Genomic DNA, 18,057 nt, shown 5'->3' on the forward strand with positions numbered 1-18,057 from the left:
GTGTGTGTGTGCGTGTGTGTGTGTGTGTGTGTGTGTGTTTGTGTGTGTTTGTGTGTCTGTGTGCGTGTGTGTGTGCGTGTGTGTGAGTCACTAACTTCAGAAATGTTTCGGTTCATAGCTGTGACGCCACATTATCTGATCGCTCCCTCAGGTCTTGACTCGTCCTGTCAGTCTTCTTCTTCTTCTCTTCAAAGATAAACTTCAGCATAAACCGACTTCATTCTTCTTCATTCAACCACAAACACTTCCTGTTCTGCTGTCAGTGCCGAACTCGCACTGTCCTGAACCTGAACCTGAACCTGGTCCTGTACACACAGTTAGAAATCGTTGTGTAAATCATTGAATTGCTCTTCACTGTCCGTCCTCTGGCTGAACCTGGGCCGTCTGCCCACCTGGGTTACCTGTGTTTAGTCTGCACTCGGGTGTCAACAGACAGACGCTGACTTTAATCTGACAGCTACAAAAGCAGCAAGACTGACAGCAATCCCAAACTGACTCTGTTCATCTGGACGTAGCATCCACACTGAAGAATTGATAACGATGAGTGACGAAGCGTTTCTCCCTACATGCAGGTGAACAGGACCCAACCTTTGGGATTTACTTACCTGGATGACAGACTTTGCAGCATGACTGAAAACTTTACTCTGCTGCTCCTGTTGCCTGTTTTTTCCTTTCTTCTTTTGCTATAGTTGTTTTATTGAGCTGCTGTGTTTGCCGCTCTCTGTTGTTGCTTTGGTCAGAATACTTTATTAATTATGTGGTGACACATTCACACAACTTGGAGTTGTTTGTTATCACTATCACTTCTAAAGTTGCTCCCACTGTTGCAGTTCTTTCCTCGAGCACCATTGCTCCTGCTGCTTGTTGCTAAAGTTGCTGTTGAACAGAATTCTTTGTTGCTGCTTTCTGTTGTTGCAAATCTGTCTTTTTTTTGCACAAATGCTTTCTGATGATGTCGTGATTCTTATTCAGTAGGTAACTCTGCATTGCTCTGTGCTCTCACTATAGTTTATGTTGCTTCCATTGGCCTTGCACTTTTCTCTGTCTAGTTTATGTTGCGTTGCAGCTCATTTTGTTCAACCTTCAGAAATAGTTGTTTGTTTTGAAGCCACTTCAAAGCTACCAGCATGTTGCTATGTTGCTGTGTTGCTGCTGGCGAGCAGCCTTCATGCCTACGTGATGTTTCTGTGAGTCTTGACAGCGAGAAGATAAAAAGATAAAGACAGACGGATGGAGGGAGAAGATAGAGGACAAGCACAGATTAAAAAGCAACAGGTACGACTGGTTTCAAATAAACAATCACAGGACATTTCCCAGCATGCAATGCTCACACCTTAATGGACAGGTAAAACATGCTGATTGTCTGATTACAACTGTAGGAAGAGAAAATCACATTTGGATCAATCTTTGTTGAATCTGACTTTTCAGTGGCGAATTCAAATATTTACAGATATGTTGCGTCCATCCATCGTCGACCTCTTATCGGGATCTCAGGGCAGCAGTCTGATCAGTGACTCACTCTTGTAGCCAACTCCTCCAGTTCTTCTGTGGGGACACGAGGTGTTCCCAAACCAGTCAAGTTACAGTCTCCCCAGCATGTCCTCTGTTTGCTTCAGAGTCTCCCACAGGAAACACCACGTCACTCAGGAGGCATCCCAAATGACCACGCTCATCAGCCTTTCTCTGAGAGAGATCATTCAGTAATCATCCACTTTGTTCATATAAATCAAAAAATGTGAACCGTTAAACAAAGAAGCACCGGAGATGCAACCATGTTCACTATGGATAAAGAGAAGATTTCCTACATCACGTGACGCAACAAGAGACATGAAAGCCGCTCTCAGAAGGATCCTGCTGCAATCTTCTTATCTGCGTTTGACTCAGAATATCCTGATTCTTTTCCAGGAGCTTCAGTCATCATGAGGCCGAGCGATGCTATCACAGCGCAGGCAGATACACATCGGACCGGCACTGTCACGCCTTTTTTAAGAAGACAGTACATTTGTGAGTCGTCCTCCACCGATAAGACTTCTCACGGCACCAACAACAGCCAAGAAACCGTAGGCAACAGTTCCACCACAGGCACATGGCAACACTACAGGCAACACAGGAAACATGGCAACAGCCCACATGTGTGCTGTAAACTGTAAACGAGGAGCGCTGCATTCGTCTGCTTTGATAGTTTTTATCTTTCATCTTTGTTTTTTGCTTTTTTGCCTTTGAAGCTGATACGATTTTCACTTCTTTCTGCAGCAGACGACTGTTTATAGGGGCCACCTCCATCATCACCCTCCGTCGTTCCACCATCATCAGCTACACCTCCATCTTCTTCTTTTCCAGCTCCATCACAGTAATCCTTGAAACTGTACGTTGGTTTGGATTCAGATGGATTTCTCTCCTCAGCTCTGCTTCTCCGTCTTTGACCTGTTTCTGGTTGTATCTGCCTCTGTGACAGAAAAGACTCTTATTTTCTGTCCTTTCTTGGGATTTTCAAGAACAAATCTTCACACTCGGTGATCGCTCCATCACCATTATCGACCGTTAAAATCAATAGGCTCATATTCTGTTTGTCATCTGCATACTGTTGTTACAGCTAAAGGCTGTGTTGGTGGCCCTCTCCCATTATTACCTACACAGAGTGTTTAATATAATGCTGATGCACATGCCAAACTAAAGAGATGGACGCCACAGCATCACTAAATCAGAACAGTAACTAACACAGACAGGAAAGCTGATGCAGAAGGCAGACGGTCCAATGATGGGAAAAGACTGGACGGCGAAATGAGGCATTTTAATGTTAAACCCACACAGCAGCAGGGGTGGATCCACAGTTAGGCAACAGAGGTGATGCAGACGTTATAGAATAGAATAGAACATGTAAAACAAAACAGTTGGCGAGCTCCACACAAAGTAAAGAAAATATATATGTATTACATTATATAATAGCAAACAGAGGGGAATACACAGTCTAGAGCGATTGGAGAGAAAAGTGCTTGGAAGCAGTGCAAAGGGACTTTGTCTGCGTATAGAGTCCATGTGTGAGTGTACTGAGTGATGAGGGTTAGTCAGACCACGGCTCAGATTGGTGAGGGGGCGTAGTATGCCCCAGGGGAAGAGGTTGTGAGTCTGGAGGTGTGGGACGGGGTGGTGGGGAGGGGGGTAAGGGGTCATCTGTGATGGCCCTGGTTTACCTGAGACAGGAACTTGTTCTTCATGTTAATAACTGACCTTCTGGTGTGGATGGACCATCTCTTGGCATACCTTCTTCATGTCATATGATGGTGTTTGTCTCTGCCCTCTGAAGACCCTCAAGTTTTTTTCAGGACAATCAAATCCTCAGGAAGCCAGAGAAGCGCCAGAGCGTCCAAATCACAGGATCGGTTTTAAATGACGAAGCAGCAAGACACACCCTCACCGAGTATCTGTTTCAACTTGAATGGACTTCAAATTATGCACCAGTTTTTAAATTGTGTTGATAGACCAAGTAAAACCAGAGTTTCCCTCAGTACTGTTGCCATGTTTGCTACAGGAAGGAAAGGTTGAAAAAACAAGACTTTTCAAAGAGAAGATGCTTCCGAGCAAAAAACATGACACACTCTTCCTATTGGCTGAAAAATGCAGCAAACCAAAAAATTATATGGCAACACCTGGCCTTTGGTTGCTTAGTAAAAGAGGAAAGTTGTGTGTGTGACGCCAAATGCAAGCACAGTGATATTCATAGCGAGCTTTGAGATGTGAGAGATAAGCGTGCAGCATAGTTGTTCTGTGTCACCATCATCACATCATTATAAGTGAACTAGCCCGACTTCACAGATGTCATTGCTATGTGTTCATTTACATCCAGAGCTGGACGTTCCAGTGTAGAAATCCCAGTCAGAACACGGATGCATCGGGAAGCCTGCACATTAAACTTTTTTGTGACTCCTGGGAGAACAGCTGCACTCATCGTGCTATTGGAGTTGAAAGAATGACACAGAATCAGAATCAGAAAGACTTTATTTATCCCCAAGGGGCAATTAACTTACAACAAAGCAGCATAACGTTGACAATAAGAACAGGCAATAAGAGTGAGATAACAAATACAAAGAATATACAGTATATACAGTTTTAAAATTACACAGTTTAAAATTAAAGTGAGCAACACGAGACCAGAGAAGCAGTTAATCCTACACCTGGTCCTGTTCAGCCAGACTTGTTGTTTCCTTGAATCTCTCAGAGGACGGTGTCGATTTAATGGGAACACAAAGTTAAAATGGAGCAGGTGAACCACAGCGACCCTCTAATGTACTTTAAAGTCTGGACAGGTTTCCCTGGCTCTAAGACGGTCATTGGACGTTATTGTACAATAAGGTTATTCTTCTCGTTAACACGTCTTTCCTCATCCTGCCTCTGTCTCGCTCCATCTGTCTGTCTCTCTGTCGGGAATCACAACCATGTAGCATCAAATTGAAAACATCCATTAGCGTGAAGCCACATCAGAGTGGAGGGATCGGTGGATGGAGGGGTGGAGGGCACATGTGCCGTTGTTTGGAAAGGTATCTCATGTCAGCAGACGATGATTTATTTAGCAGAGAAGAAGTAGAAGAAGAAGAAGAAGAAGAAGAAGAGGAGGGATGAAATTATTTGCGTGTGAAAGAGCGGCGATGGAAATCAGCGGAGAGGAAGAAGAAAAAGAAGAAGATAAGGAGATAAGGAGACAGGATGAGGTGATTGTTGGGGAAAGGATAGAATTACACAGTCTGGGATTATCTGCACTCAGCCTCACCTGGTTTACAGGTGAGAGACAGGTGAGGCACCAGGTGAGTCAGGAGACAGAAACCTCTTGTGCAGGAATTCAACTATGCGGTGTTCCTCAGCAGGGATACGTTCAGCACAGGTTACTGTAACTTATCAATAACAAGTATTGATTAGAACATCATTGAACTACCTGAAAGCGCCAAACCTCCTGATTTCAAAGGTTTTTTGGCACCATACAGGAGGAAAAACTTCATGTTTCCTGCCTGTCTCCATCAATCATCATCTGATTATTGAGCAATAAAGTCTGAAAAGATGTTCCTTTTCAGCATCCCGGTCCAACTGATGACAGTGACAGAGCAAACATGGCTGCTGGCGGGTGCAGATATTTGGTTTATTCAGGGTAAGGGGCAGAGAGGAGAAGTATCACCGAGAGTGTGTGTGTGTGTAACGTGAGCATTTGGATGAGTATTGTCAGACTCGTCACCTTCACATAAATTTATCACATGTGAGGATGATGAAGATCGTGGCCTAGTGTCTGCTTGAAGAAGATCCCGCCTGTGGAAACATTGTTTGCTCACCTGGTACTTAAGGTGCAGAAAATCCTCTTATATTTATATCTTATATCTTTACATTTTACCGTTCAAATCTCTTTGATATGAAAATCATCATCATCGTCGTCATCCTACTGGAGAATAGTTTTAACTCTAACCTCGCTGTGTACAGCATTATGATGTGAGCGTGTTTTCTTTTAGGCTGTTGGACAGAAGCAGAGTTTTGATATCTCAGTTTCAGATTTGTTATGGAGTAATCTGCAGGATTGTAGGGCAGGGATAGCTCAGTAGGTGGGCAGGGATAGCTCAGTAGGTAGAGTGGTGGCCCCATGATCGGAAGGTCGGGGGTTCGACTCCACTGAACGGCTACCCTGAGGTACCCCTGAGCAAGGTACCGTCCCTACACACTGCTCCCCGGGCGCTGCACTGGTGGCTGCCCACTGCTTCACTGGGTGAATGGGTTAAATGCAGAGGAACTATTTCCCTATGGGGACTAACACGCACACTTTACTGTGAGTGTGTGTGCGAGGATCAGACTGGGTGGCTCCGCCGCCTGCCAGCCTCTGAACATAATCATCCACTGATGGATGTTAGCGTACACTGAAGGCAGGTAACAAGTGAGCTGAGGAGTGAGCGATCGTAATGGATCGTAGTGAAAGAGAGGAAGATGAGGCGGTCGAAGAGCGTCTGCGAGGACATAAAGGTTCACCCTGAGGACAGCTCAGTGAGTCCTGTCCCGACATGCTCTTGTCAAAACAACATTTATTACTCAGACCGAAACCCGCAGATGTCCAAACAGCAGCGCTTTGATCCTGTGCTGCAGGGTGCTCACTATGAGGCTCGGAGCCCACAAGGGGTCCTTCTGACAGTGGTCTCAGTGATGACTTCACATCCATGTTGCTGAATGAAGCTGGACTCACTAAAGGCCGCCTTCACCTGTGCACTAGGCTTACCTGTGACTCGGAAACACCTGTGGCAGTTTTAGATGTTAATTCGTCATCCTGTTAAACTTTTCTCTAAATAAGCTCTGAGATCAGCAAACTCAAAGAAAGAAAGTCCCACTAACATTCAATATTAATATTCCTGAAAACATCTGCGTGCCTGAATTAGCGTGAACTGTACTGAGGACGAGCCAGGTGTGAGTCGCTGTGTGACAGACGCTGATAACTTCATGGTGTTGTCTCCTTTCCAAGGTCATTGTGACAAAACTGTGTAACCTTGAACCGACTCTGGTACAGGTAGACCCCTGGTTGCCTAGGTAACCATTCAACGTATTAACTACACACTCATGTCAGTCAACAGTATCCTTGTCTGGGTTATTTTGTCTGTTGTTGATGAAGGTTACTCACGTTTGGTCTGTTGTCCACTCACTGCTTTACACTTTCTCAGCATCCATTTGAAAACACAGTTTTATTTATACGGTTTTAATTCTGCACAACAGTCCTTCTGAAGGTTTCTGCTGCCCTGTAAAGTCCCTGCAGCACCACAGCTGATTCACTCTGCCCCGAATCAGCTCGTTGCTTTATTAAATTCACAATCTGTTTCATTTTATAGTTAGCACAGTCTCACACTAAAGCTATAGGAACCATTTTTATCTGTTTTTATCATAATGATAAAATTATAACTGATGATGTGTACTTATAGTCGATATTGTGTGTTGCTGATTGAGAGCCTGCTCATTTAACCCCTGTCAGATCTTAAAGGGCCATTCCACCAGTTTGTTTCATACTGTTAAAGACATGAGTGTGGGTTTGATTTCAGAAAGAATCGAGAAACAGCAGAGTGTGAAGATCAGCTGCTTTAATGTGTCACTTCAACAGGTTCAGATCTCCTCAGTCAAACGTTGTTTGTTCTTCCAGGTTCAGGAAAAGGCAGTGGCTTTAACAGATAGAATAAATACTCCAAGTGCATACAGGTCATTATGATTTCTGATTGCAGAGTGTTTAAAAGTCTCTCACGTGAAAGTCTTTTCAGACGTTTTAGTTCTACTTTATTTATGGATATATATATGTTTGGATCCAGCTTTCAGTCACATCTCAGGGTCTTCCTCGGCACACAGAGACACTTATAGTTCAGTTTTGATCTTTGACATCGCCCCTTTGTTGCAGCCCTCTGTTTTCAGATGCTCACAGAAATTTGTTCCAGTGAAACTAATAAAATGTTCTTAAAAATATGAAACATGATTAAATGGGTTTTGAAATAAAGGAAATCCAGTCCAACAAACAGTGCGACGTGTGTGCTGGTTATTCAGTAATGAATCTCAGTCTGCTGATGGAGCCAAATGTTCTCATTCTGACATGATGACTTCCTGTGCTCACTGCCAGTTTAATTCTGTGACTCTATATCTTACGTAGATGAGATGGGATCTATATAGGTTATACAATCTATGACTATCTCTGTGACATCAATGTGATGTCATATGATATTTAATGATAATTACAGATACAGAGTGTAGTCTCTTTCTCTCTCTGTTCCCTCTGCTCGTCTGATCACAATGGGAGGGAGGGCCTTTAGCTGCTCTGCCCCTCGACTTTGGAATTCCCTACCCCCGGACCTCAGAAATATTAGTTCATTCTCTCTTTTTAAGTCCACCCTCAAAACTCATCTGTTTAAAATTGCCTATTCTTAAATTTCTGTATGTTTTAACTTTTATCTTCTATTTTTACCATTGTGTATATTTCCAGTTTTTATCTGTTGTACAGTGTCCTTGGGTGCTTTGAAAGGCGCTATTTAAATAAAATGTATTATTATTATTATTATTATTATTATTAAAAAACCCAGCAGGAAACCAAGTGTTCAGAGCAGTGAGCTTAGCTTTAGACTGTTAGGCTCTGTTATTTGAAACTTTGGCCAAAGTTGATATGAAGACTATCCATCGAAATACAAATTTGTGTTTTGTGGTGAAAACATAAAACCTTCTGCTCAAATATGCTGTACAGTTTGTTGTGTCTTGACTAGATTTTGGAGATTACCACGAATCAGCGTGTCAGCCTGTTTCAGGAAATATCAGAAAGTTGAAAGATAATAAATAATATACACAGTATTTTAATGATTTATGCTGTTTTTCTTTTGTGAGAAGCACCTAAAGGGTGAGCTCCAGAAACACCAGCCCAGTAACAGGATACTGGTTGCAAATATTCCCATTTGCCTGAGTTCCTCCCCTGAACGTCTCCAGAGGTGATTCTCTGACGTCCGACGTGAAAAAGATCATCGTTTGATAAGTGAATTTTTCCAGAAAGTCTCTCAGGGACCAAAACCTGGATTCAGACTGATCCTCTTGGTACCTGAATGGTCCAGTGATACTAGCAGCCATAGGAAGTTTGCGGCAGTGGTAACAGTGATGGATGTATTGCTCCCTCAGTAGTCGTCGTAGCGGTACGTGTTGGGGTACGAGTAGCGGTAGTCGTAGCCGTCAGCCCGTTCGGTTTTGGTCTGAAGAGGCTCAGGCTGGAAAGATAGAGACTTGATGACTCCACCCGAATCCTCTGTCACCTTCACCTCGGTGGAGTATGAGGATGAGGAGGGGTCGTCTAGTAAGGAGGAGCAGCCAGGAAGGCCAGCAGGTTTGGAGGGAGTGCAGGGCTGGTAAGAGGGCAGGCCGACAGAGGGTTTGGGACACGACTGGTAAGGAGGGAGGGCAGCAGGAGGCTTCGGACACGGTTGATAGGAGACCTGAGGAGGAACACAGGAGGTGATAATGTGACAACGACATTATTTACAGGTGAAACAGATATTCAAGCTTCTATGTCAGCCAATTGTTTTCAGTTTACAGTGAAATACACAAGGTCAACCATGTGCAAGTCCAACTACAAAACACGTATCTCATACCTGACTCTTACGCATGTCTCCTGCAGGCTCTACAAGTTGAGACAAACCTCAGGTTTTGAGGGTTACTCACCTTGGTTGTCGTTGTGATGATGGTCTGCAGTGCTGCTGGTGAACCCGGGTTGTTGCTGGCATAACGGCAAGGGTACTCTGTGCTGTAGTAATGGTGGTTGTCACTGTAGGGGGCAGAGTTCTTCAGCAGTTCTTTCCATCCAGAAGGGGTCTTTGTCTGGGGGTCAAAGGAGGTAGAGGAGGAGGAGAGAGGAGCTGACGATGGAGACGAGGACGACGAGGAACCCAGGACCGGGGCCACTCTGCACAGAAACCAGAATCTGGTTTAAACCTGTGAAACTTTACATGTCATTTATGGTGCATTTTATTATTTTTACACTACCAGAAACTGTTTTGAGGAATATCTGAAGCTAACCTAGGGTCGCAAAGGTCAGAGGTCACAGGATATGAAGGTGAGGTCAGGTATCCTTGGAAGTCATATCCGGGCCTGCTCATATAAAGCCTGGGATTGGCTGGTTTCTGAAGTGTTGGTGTGCTCTCTCCCAGTGCATTGTGGGGGTTGTAGTAGGTTTCTGGGCTTTGGAATGCTGGGTAGTGCTGAGGGAAGTTTGGTTCAATGAAGGAAATCCTATCCGTTGGTTCAACGCAGGAGAGGAGCGCAGGGCCAAGAGCCTAAAGGGAAAATTACAGGGAAACAGTAAGTAAACAGCAGAGATGTGAACAAACAGTGGTTATTGTTTGTGGCTTATTGGTAGCAACCTGTGTTTCAATGAGTCGTCTCTTTGGTGTGAATGGAGGTGAGTTGACTCGTCTCTTTACTGAACTCCTTCTGGCTTCAGTCTCTGATTTGGACTCTGGTCTGGGATGATCATGAACGCCTTTTGCCTGGAGGACAATAATAGTAACATCAAATTCACAAAAATGTCATTTAGATAAATAGATACATAAATAAAAACACTGAATTTGATTTGTACCCTAATTTTGACAGTTGTAGTTTAAACCTGTTTAAAACTGTACCGAATAAAATATGATGGAAATCATTGTTTCATGATAAACAGAACAAAATCAACACATCAAAACTTAAATCTTTTTAAAGATGCAGCAATACATTTCAATAAAGTTGCAGTAAAGGTTGTGCAATAAACACCTGATGGACCAGCAACTATAGATAATTCAACAGTTCAAACCGAACATTGTTAGCGTTAGCGTGATCCGAGCCTTAATCCAAAGATTGATTTTTATCCTTCTCAATCATCCAGGTAAGGAAATCCCAGAAAACATTAAACATTTCTCTCACTGAAAATGCAGATAAACACAATTAACGTTGTGATTCTATCATCAGTGTTTCATCATTTGACAAAAGATTTTGGAGAATCTGAAAAAACTTGTAGACACGAAAAGGCTGCAGTGTTCAGAGGGTTGACGAAGACCCGATGATGCCCTTTGATAACTGCTTTATTCAAATGTGTTGCAGTTAGTTTTAAACCAAACACAAAATGAGCAAATATTTCTTATTAGCTATCATTTAAATATTTATTCATGTTTAAATATTTTAAATACAATTTTTTTTCACTGACAGTGTTACAGCTAGAAAACCAGTTGTGCTGATAATCAAATTGGGGCGATCGTGGCTCAAGAGTTGGCAGTTTGTCTTGCAATTGGAAGGTTGCCGGTTCGAGCCCCGGCTTGGACAGTCTTGGTCGTTGTGTCCCTGGGCAAGACACTTCACCTACTGGTGATTGTCAGAGGGGCCGATGGTGCGATATGGCAGCCTCGCTTCTGTCAGTCTGCCCCAGGACAGCTGTGGCTACAACTGTAGCTGCCTCCACCAGTGTGTGAATGTGAGAGTGAATGAATAGTGGAATTGTAAGCGCTTTGGGTGCCTAGAAAAGTGTTATATAAATGCAATCCATTATTATTAGTCAACCTGGAAGAAGATGGCCTTTCCATCGACTCTCCAGAAGTTGGTGACAGGGTAACCACTGTGACCACGGCATGGGAGCAGCTCCAGAGCAACATTACAATTGGGACAAAGCTTCTCTGAAACACACAAGAAAAATAAACTGGTCAGGTGAACGTGAACACAGGTGAGGAAGTCCTGAGAAGTCTTTGGTCCAGGCTCTTCTTACTCTGCTGCTTCTGCCGGGCTTTGTCACAGATGGCAGGTCGAAGCTGAAGTCTGGATCCATCAGGCAGTGTGCAGCCTCGAGAACAAACCACCACACCTAAACACGATTTCTTCAAGATCTGACAGTTGTGGTTGTTGGTGTTTCTCATTGCCCAGCCAGACAGATGTCTCTGAGCATTCTTATCTTCAGCTGCAAAACAAAATCCACCAAACAGTGACTTTTAGACCACTGAGCAATTATATTTCCTAATTAAATCATTTCATGGTGTATATTTTAAAATGTATTCAACCAACTCCAACATCTCATTGGTTAGCCACAGCCAATCAAGACAGAAACAGCTTTAGTGAAGGTTACAAATGATCTTCTTATGGCCTCTGACAGTGGACTCATCTCTGTGCTTGTCCTGCTAGACCTCAGTTCAGCGTTCGATACTGTTGACCATAATATCCTATTAGAGCGATTAGAACATGCTGTAGGTATTACAGGTACTGTGCTGCAGTGGTTTGTATCATATCTATCTAATAGACTCCAGTTTGTGCATGTAAATAGAGAGTCCTCTTCACACACACTGAGGTTAATTATGGAGTTCCACAGGGTTCAGTGCTAGGACCAATTCTGTTTACATTATACATGCTTCCCTTAGGCAGCATCATTAGAAGACATAGCATACATTTACACTGCTATGCAGATGACACCCAGCTCTATCTGTCCATGAAGCCAGATAACACACACCAATTAGTTAAACTGCAGGAATGTCTTAAAGACATAAAGACCTGGATGGCCGCTAACTTTCTGCTTCTTAATTCAGATAAAACTGAGGTTATTGTACTCGGCCCTCAAAATCTTAGAAATATGGTATCTAAGCAGATTCTTACTCTGGATGGCATTACCTTGGCCTCCAGTAACACTGTGAGGAACCTTGGAGTCATTTTTGACCAGGACATGTCCTTCAATGCACATATTAAACAAATATGTAAGACTGCGTTCTTCCATTTGTGCAACATCTCTAAAGTTAGAAATATCCTGTCTCAGAGTGACGCTGAAAAACTAGTTCATGCATTTATTACTTCCAGGCTGGATGACTGTAATTCATTATTATCAGGATGTCCAAAAAACTCCCTAAAAAGCCTTCAGCTAATCCAAAATGCTGCAGCAAGAGTCCTGACAGGGACTAGAAAGAGAGAGCAGATTTCTCCTGTTTTGGCTTCCCTTCATTGACTCCCCGTTAAATCCTCACATTTTTAACATCCTGTTAAAAGGGAGTTTTTCCTTCCCATTGTCGCCAAAGTGCATGCGGTGTCCAACTCCAGGCCTCGAGGGCAGGTTTCAGATCTCACCCTGGGTCAACACACCTGAATCACATGATTAGGCCTCTGGAGAACTTCGAGACATGTTGAGGAGGTCATCTAGCCATTTAAATCGGCTGTGTTGGATCAAGGACACATCTAAAACCTGCAGGACAGTTGGACACCCTGCTGTGGGTCTCTACTCTACAACATAAAACTCATGAATTTGGGACTATATTGGTAAAAAAATTAACTAAACTGAACTAAAATGCTTTTTATTTACTTGTTGCCATGGTAAGTCGTGACTTTCTTTCTCTGGTCAGACATGCACTTAACTCAGCTGACTGAACAAACTCATTTTATTATGTTTTGAGTAATTACCCAAACACTGCAGCATGTTTATGACATTTTAAAACAATTTCACAATAATAACTTGTACATATATATTTTGACATGTAATCATGCTCCCTAAAAGAAAATGACTGAGAAGGTCAAATAAAGTTTAAAAATGATTAAAGCTGAGTGGGAATCAACCTACAGGCTCATAAATCTTCACATCATGTCTTTTATGTTTGGACAGAATTTAAATAAACAAAAATTTAAAAAAATCTTAGCAACACGAAAAAGTTTCTCACCGCTGTAAATGTACCGAACGTAACCGTCTGTCCACTCCTGGAACGGGTCAAACTGCTTCGTGTCCTGCAGACAGACGAACACACACACGGGTAAGACTTTGAAGCTCTGACTCAATGCGCTTTATGTATTTATTGTTGCTGACATAATAATATAATATGATATAATAATGAAAATAAAGGCAAAATTATGAGTCAAAGGCCGCTACACAGGAATAGATTACTGCAGTGATCGATCAGCTGATGACGGTGTGACGCACCGATGCCCTCACACTGAAACAGACCTGGGCTGTACCCCAATTCAGGGTCTAAAAGTACGCAGCCTCAACGGTCCTCAAGGGCCGCGTACTCAAAGACCGCTAAGGCCGGAAGTGCGAGGCTTGTGAAATGGGCGGTCTAGCCTCCATCGCGCTGCCCAGGTTGCCTAGCAACCATGATAGCTGGAAACGTGTAGTTGACAGAAATGAAGGAGAACATATTTTGTTCATTTGTTTGTTTGTTTCTACACGAGCTTTGTGTGATTTAATAAGTATCTGAGGCTGAGACCACAGGACTGTAAAACATGATTGTTGGGCTTCATATCTGTACTGAACAGTCATATAAGATTAGTTAGTAAATAACAATTAGTTAATGTTGTTCATGAGACTAAAGTCAGTGTAAATATAATATGGCCAATATTATAGTTATTATATTAATCATTATTAGTTATTACAGCAGTGAGTTTGAACTCTCAAATCAAATCACTTCTATTGTCACATCACATGTGCAGGTACACTGGTACAGCACATGTGAGTGAACTCTGTGTCAAACACTGAGCTTCAGTAAAGATTCAAGTTGAAGTCATTTATGTTTCCTATCACCTTAAATCTTCACTCAAAGACACTCAAGTATCTGTGACAGTGTATATACAGATGTATCATATATGAGAGACAAATATTGTTCGTTTAATATGTTGGCATTTCTAAATTTGGCTCAATGCTTACAAATATGTGTAAAAAGAAAATGTACGAGCTGTGATAACTGTTTCTGATAGAATGAAGAGTAGACTGATATATGAAATATTCCTTTATTGGGTGAGAAAATCAGACCATGTCATAACTGCTGTAAGTCACACAGAATAGATATCAGAGCCTTAAACAGGCTGACTTCTGCTAAATGGGTCAAACTGGGCAGAAAGTCTACAAACACATAACATCCTTAATAGAATATGATGTAACACATCCTGATCGGATACAGCCCTGAACGCTGTGTGAAATGTACGGTGGCCCCGAGAAAACACACGTGCTTACTGATGTTGGTAAATCTTTGTCTGATTCTGTGAATAGATGTGTGAGCGTTATCAGTAAAGTGTGAAAAGTTTATCTTTAACAAAGAAAAACGCCAGACTCACAGTCAGGAAACAGAAAAAACACTGAAAACGACCTTAAATTCATACAAACATTCAGTTACATCATTTCACTCAAACAAGGAACCGCACATTTTAAACTCGTTTTATTTCCACGTTACACTGGAGACACGTCTCGGCTCATCGCCGTGGTGGGAACACGTCGGTACCTACGCGGCTAATAGAGTAGACCTCGCATCACAGGACAGAAGCCAGCTCCAGTCTGACCAGCACCAACTTGCTGCTTATTATTGTCCTCACTGGGAGGGTTTCTTCAACAAAGTCTTCAGGTAGCAGCGACTTCACACCACGGCCCGTTCCACGGAGTTGCACTCGTGTTTAGTTTGAAACAGCGGCCGGTTTATATCTCCAGAATCCAGTCTTAGGACGTCCAGTCAGAGACATCAGAGGATCATAGTGGGCCAAACCCAGGAGACCAGAGACGAGAGCCCGGTACATGAACCAGCCCACGGCACTTTAAGCGGAGGAGCCCAGATTAAAAACGGCTGGTTCAGTGCGATCGTGGAAAATCCTCTGCACATATTTTCACGCAGCTCTCCAAAAAGCGATTCTTTGAATCACTTTGAGTTAAATGTAGATGACTAGTCAACGGTTTGTTTATTGAAATAATTACTGATTATTTATGTCTATTTATATCTATTAATGTCTCACACAAAGCACAGCAACAATTTCCTAATGTTGCAAATCTGCTCAACGTTTGGCAATAAAACTCTTGATTCTGATTCGTACAAACAAAAAAATCATTTGACCCGATTCGTGAAATGTAATCTCATTACTTAAAATTATTTGGGCGTAAATATTTCTGGAGCAAATTTTGAATTTCTTGTCAGGCAGTGAATTAACAAACAACCAAACCCCGTTTCCACGTGACCCGAAACCATTCGGCAAACATTCTTACCCATGTCCACGTCCAGGATCATGACACGGAGCGTGGACAGTCGGCTGGGAGTCAGGCTGTGAAGCCAGATAAAGTCTAGTCCAGGCCGTGGCCCTCAGCGGCCTCTGAACCACACTATTTATCCTGCATCAGCTCCATCATTTGAATTCGATCTGAAAAATCAGCTCTGAGTGTAAAAGCTGTGTCCCGGATCGATCACAGATATCGATCAGCGTGGGAGCTGTGTGCGATGGGAGATGTGTGTTTGGTTTCACTGGAAACAAAAATATACAAACCAGTTTTTTCTGTTTGAGCAACAACAGAGCGGAGAGCCGAGTCAGCACGGGTCACACGAACCTTCACATAACCTTCAAACAACCTCCAGAAAAACAGAGTCAAAGAGCCGAGTCAGCGCGGGTCACACGGCGGCTTCACGTAACCTTCAAACAACCTCCACAAAACCTCTGACTCTGCACCGGTCTGTGGGAATGTGTGAAACTTTCACGCGTGACACATTCTCCTGATTCAAACCACTGAACTGAAGTAATAATACAAATATTATTTATTATCAATAATAATTATTGATTATTATTACCAAATTAATGAAAACGTGTTTGTGAAGGCTCGTCTGTTTGGATCTGCGCATGTCATGAAAAAAAATAAATAAATAAAAACGTGTCTGAAAAAACGCCTGCAGGAGAAACATGATTTTATTCAACGGACATTTTTCACATTCATTACATTAAAAAGAACTGAAATATAATTTGTTCTGCTTGTTCTTAAATGTGGGGTTTTTCAGTCCGCTCTCTCTCTCTCACACACACACACACACACACACACACTACAAATAAATGTCTTTATTTTTTATTAAATCCTCTGAACAGTTTGTTTAAATAAAGTTTTGTAGAATAAGATACTGGAGAACGTGTTTAATGATGTGAAAGTGACCGATTATCGATAACTGATCAATAATCCAATCAAACTTTCAAAGACTCGACCTGTGAATGTAAATAAAAACAGGTCGATGGTTTGATTATTGATCAAACACGTTCATGTGTTCCATACAAGGCAGAAAAATCCAGAAACTACAAACAAACATTTTCTCGATGCAGAACAGCTGATTTCAATATTGTGTTTTTATTTTGAAGCGCCTTGAGGCGACTTTTGTTGTGATTTGGCGCTATATAAATAAAATTTAATTGAATTGAATTTTGTAACCCTTTTAAACTTCGACCTCTGCCCTCCTCTAATTCCTCATGCACGACTGAGTGTTTGTAATGTCAGTTACTGCATCATATATTCATTATAGATTTTTAGTTAATTATCGATAATTACGTGCATCAGGAATGGACGTGGTTTCGCGCTGGGATGTGTCAAAGCTTCCATGTAAATCACACACTGGACCGTTTTCTTTAGACCATCTCACAAAATCAAAATAAATAAAATAAGAAACATTTATTGAGTTGCTCACTTTGATTTCTGTAGACTTATAAATTCAAATAATGTTATAATATAATAAGCAGTGTGTACGCTCTTATTAATGAACGAATTCCTTTTTATTGTGACACTTATATGTGTGTAAATATTCTGCATGAACGAGTTATTTTTCAGATATTTGTTTAGTTTTCAAAAGCTTATTTTTAAACGTGGATATTTGGGTTTGTCACTGTGTGTTCGCTCACACTCTCAGACCTGCTGCTCTTTCACATTTTTATTTTATTTATTTCTTTTTTTTTTCGTTTCATTTTCTCGAAAGCAAAAAATCTAACTAAATTCAAACACTTTTTTTTTATTTAATTTGAGCTCCAGATGTGACGACAATTCTCCAGAGGTGGCCTGTAATTCTAAAACAAACTCGGATTATTTCTATGCAAATTAAAAACATCTGACTTTAATTTTATTTTCGTGTTTTGCTTTTTCTGTTTGTTTCTTCTTGCCGCGTTTGTGCTCGGAGCGGATCAAACTGTGATCACTGATGAACAAACGTCTCCGGCCCTGACTCCCTGCTTCTCCAGACTCCGTTCATTGTCTGCCTAATTTAAGCTTCCTTCTTATTTCCTCTCAATCTTTTTTTATTGATTACATTTAAAATCAATAAAGGATGACTGGGATCACGTGGTACCTGGGGCAGCTTGGGGTCATTGATGTCCCACGTTAACTTCATCCCGACGGAACACACGCAGTCCGCCTCCTCGCGCTCCTCGGCACGGGACATCCTCCTGCCGCTGGCGGGCCTGACCCTGTCCTCTTCGGCTCTCCGATGGTTCTTTCGAAATCAAAGAATTAGAATCTGAGCCAAATTAAAAGTTTTCAAACCTCTTTTCAAACCGGAAGTCCGCAGGTGAAATAAAACATTCAAAATGATCCGCGCGACTCCGGACAGCGCGTGCAGCTCTGTAGAGGACTCAGGTAGAAGTGAGAGGACAGGTGAGAGAGTCGCGAGCCTGCGGAGGGAAGAGGGAGCGGGAGGGGGTGTGTACAGGTGAGAGAGGAAGAAAAACTAAAAATACAAACGAGACAAAAACAAGTGTGCAGCCTCGTGACGATCACCAATAATCAATCAATGCTCTGAACAACAGCCACATTAATAACAACAGCTGTTT

At 42.2% G+C, this 18,057-nt stretch overlaps 1 protein-coding gene across 1 annotated transcript; it reads right to left on the reverse strand.

The window, feature by feature from the left end:
* Positions 1-7,092: 7,092 nt before the first annotated feature.
* On the reverse strand, positions 7,093-17,868 carry gcm2 (glial cells missing transcription factor 2). The gene is made up of 8 exons (XM_082546819.1): positions 17,577-17,868; positions 13,176-13,239; positions 11,255-11,443; positions 11,053-11,165; positions 9,885-10,010; positions 9,541-9,797; positions 9,187-9,427; positions 7,093-8,960 (listed from the first exon to the last, which is right to left on the reverse strand). The coding sequence occupies exons 1-8, from the start codon at positions 17,667-17,669 to the stop codon at positions 8,646-8,648; spliced, it is 1,398 nt and encodes a 465-aa protein (XP_082402945.1). The 5' UTR covers positions 17,670-17,868; the 3' UTR covers positions 7,093-8,645.
* Between the last annotated feature and the right edge of the window lie 189 nt (positions 17,869-18,057).

Source organism: Aulonocara stuartgranti (genome assembly GCF_965226115.1).
Source record: "Aulonocara stuartgranti genome assembly, chromosome: 9".
NCBI classification, from domain to species: domain Eukaryota; kingdom Metazoa; phylum Chordata; class Actinopteri; order Cichliformes; family Cichlidae; genus Aulonocara; species Aulonocara stuartgranti.

Coding starts and splice junctions, on each gene's coding strand:
- gcm2 (XM_082546819.1), bottom strand. CDS start 17,669: ATGTCCCGTGCCGAGGAGCGCGAGGAGGCGGACTGCGTGTGTTCCGTC. Junction 11,444..13,175: donor CGTTCGGTACATTTACAGCG/GTGAGAAACTTT, acceptor TTTGTTTTGCAG/CTGAAGATAAGAATGCTCAG. Junction 10,011..11,052: donor GAAAGGCCATCTTCTTCCAG/GTTGACTAATAA, acceptor ATTGTCCTCCAG/GCAAAAGGCGTTCATGATCA.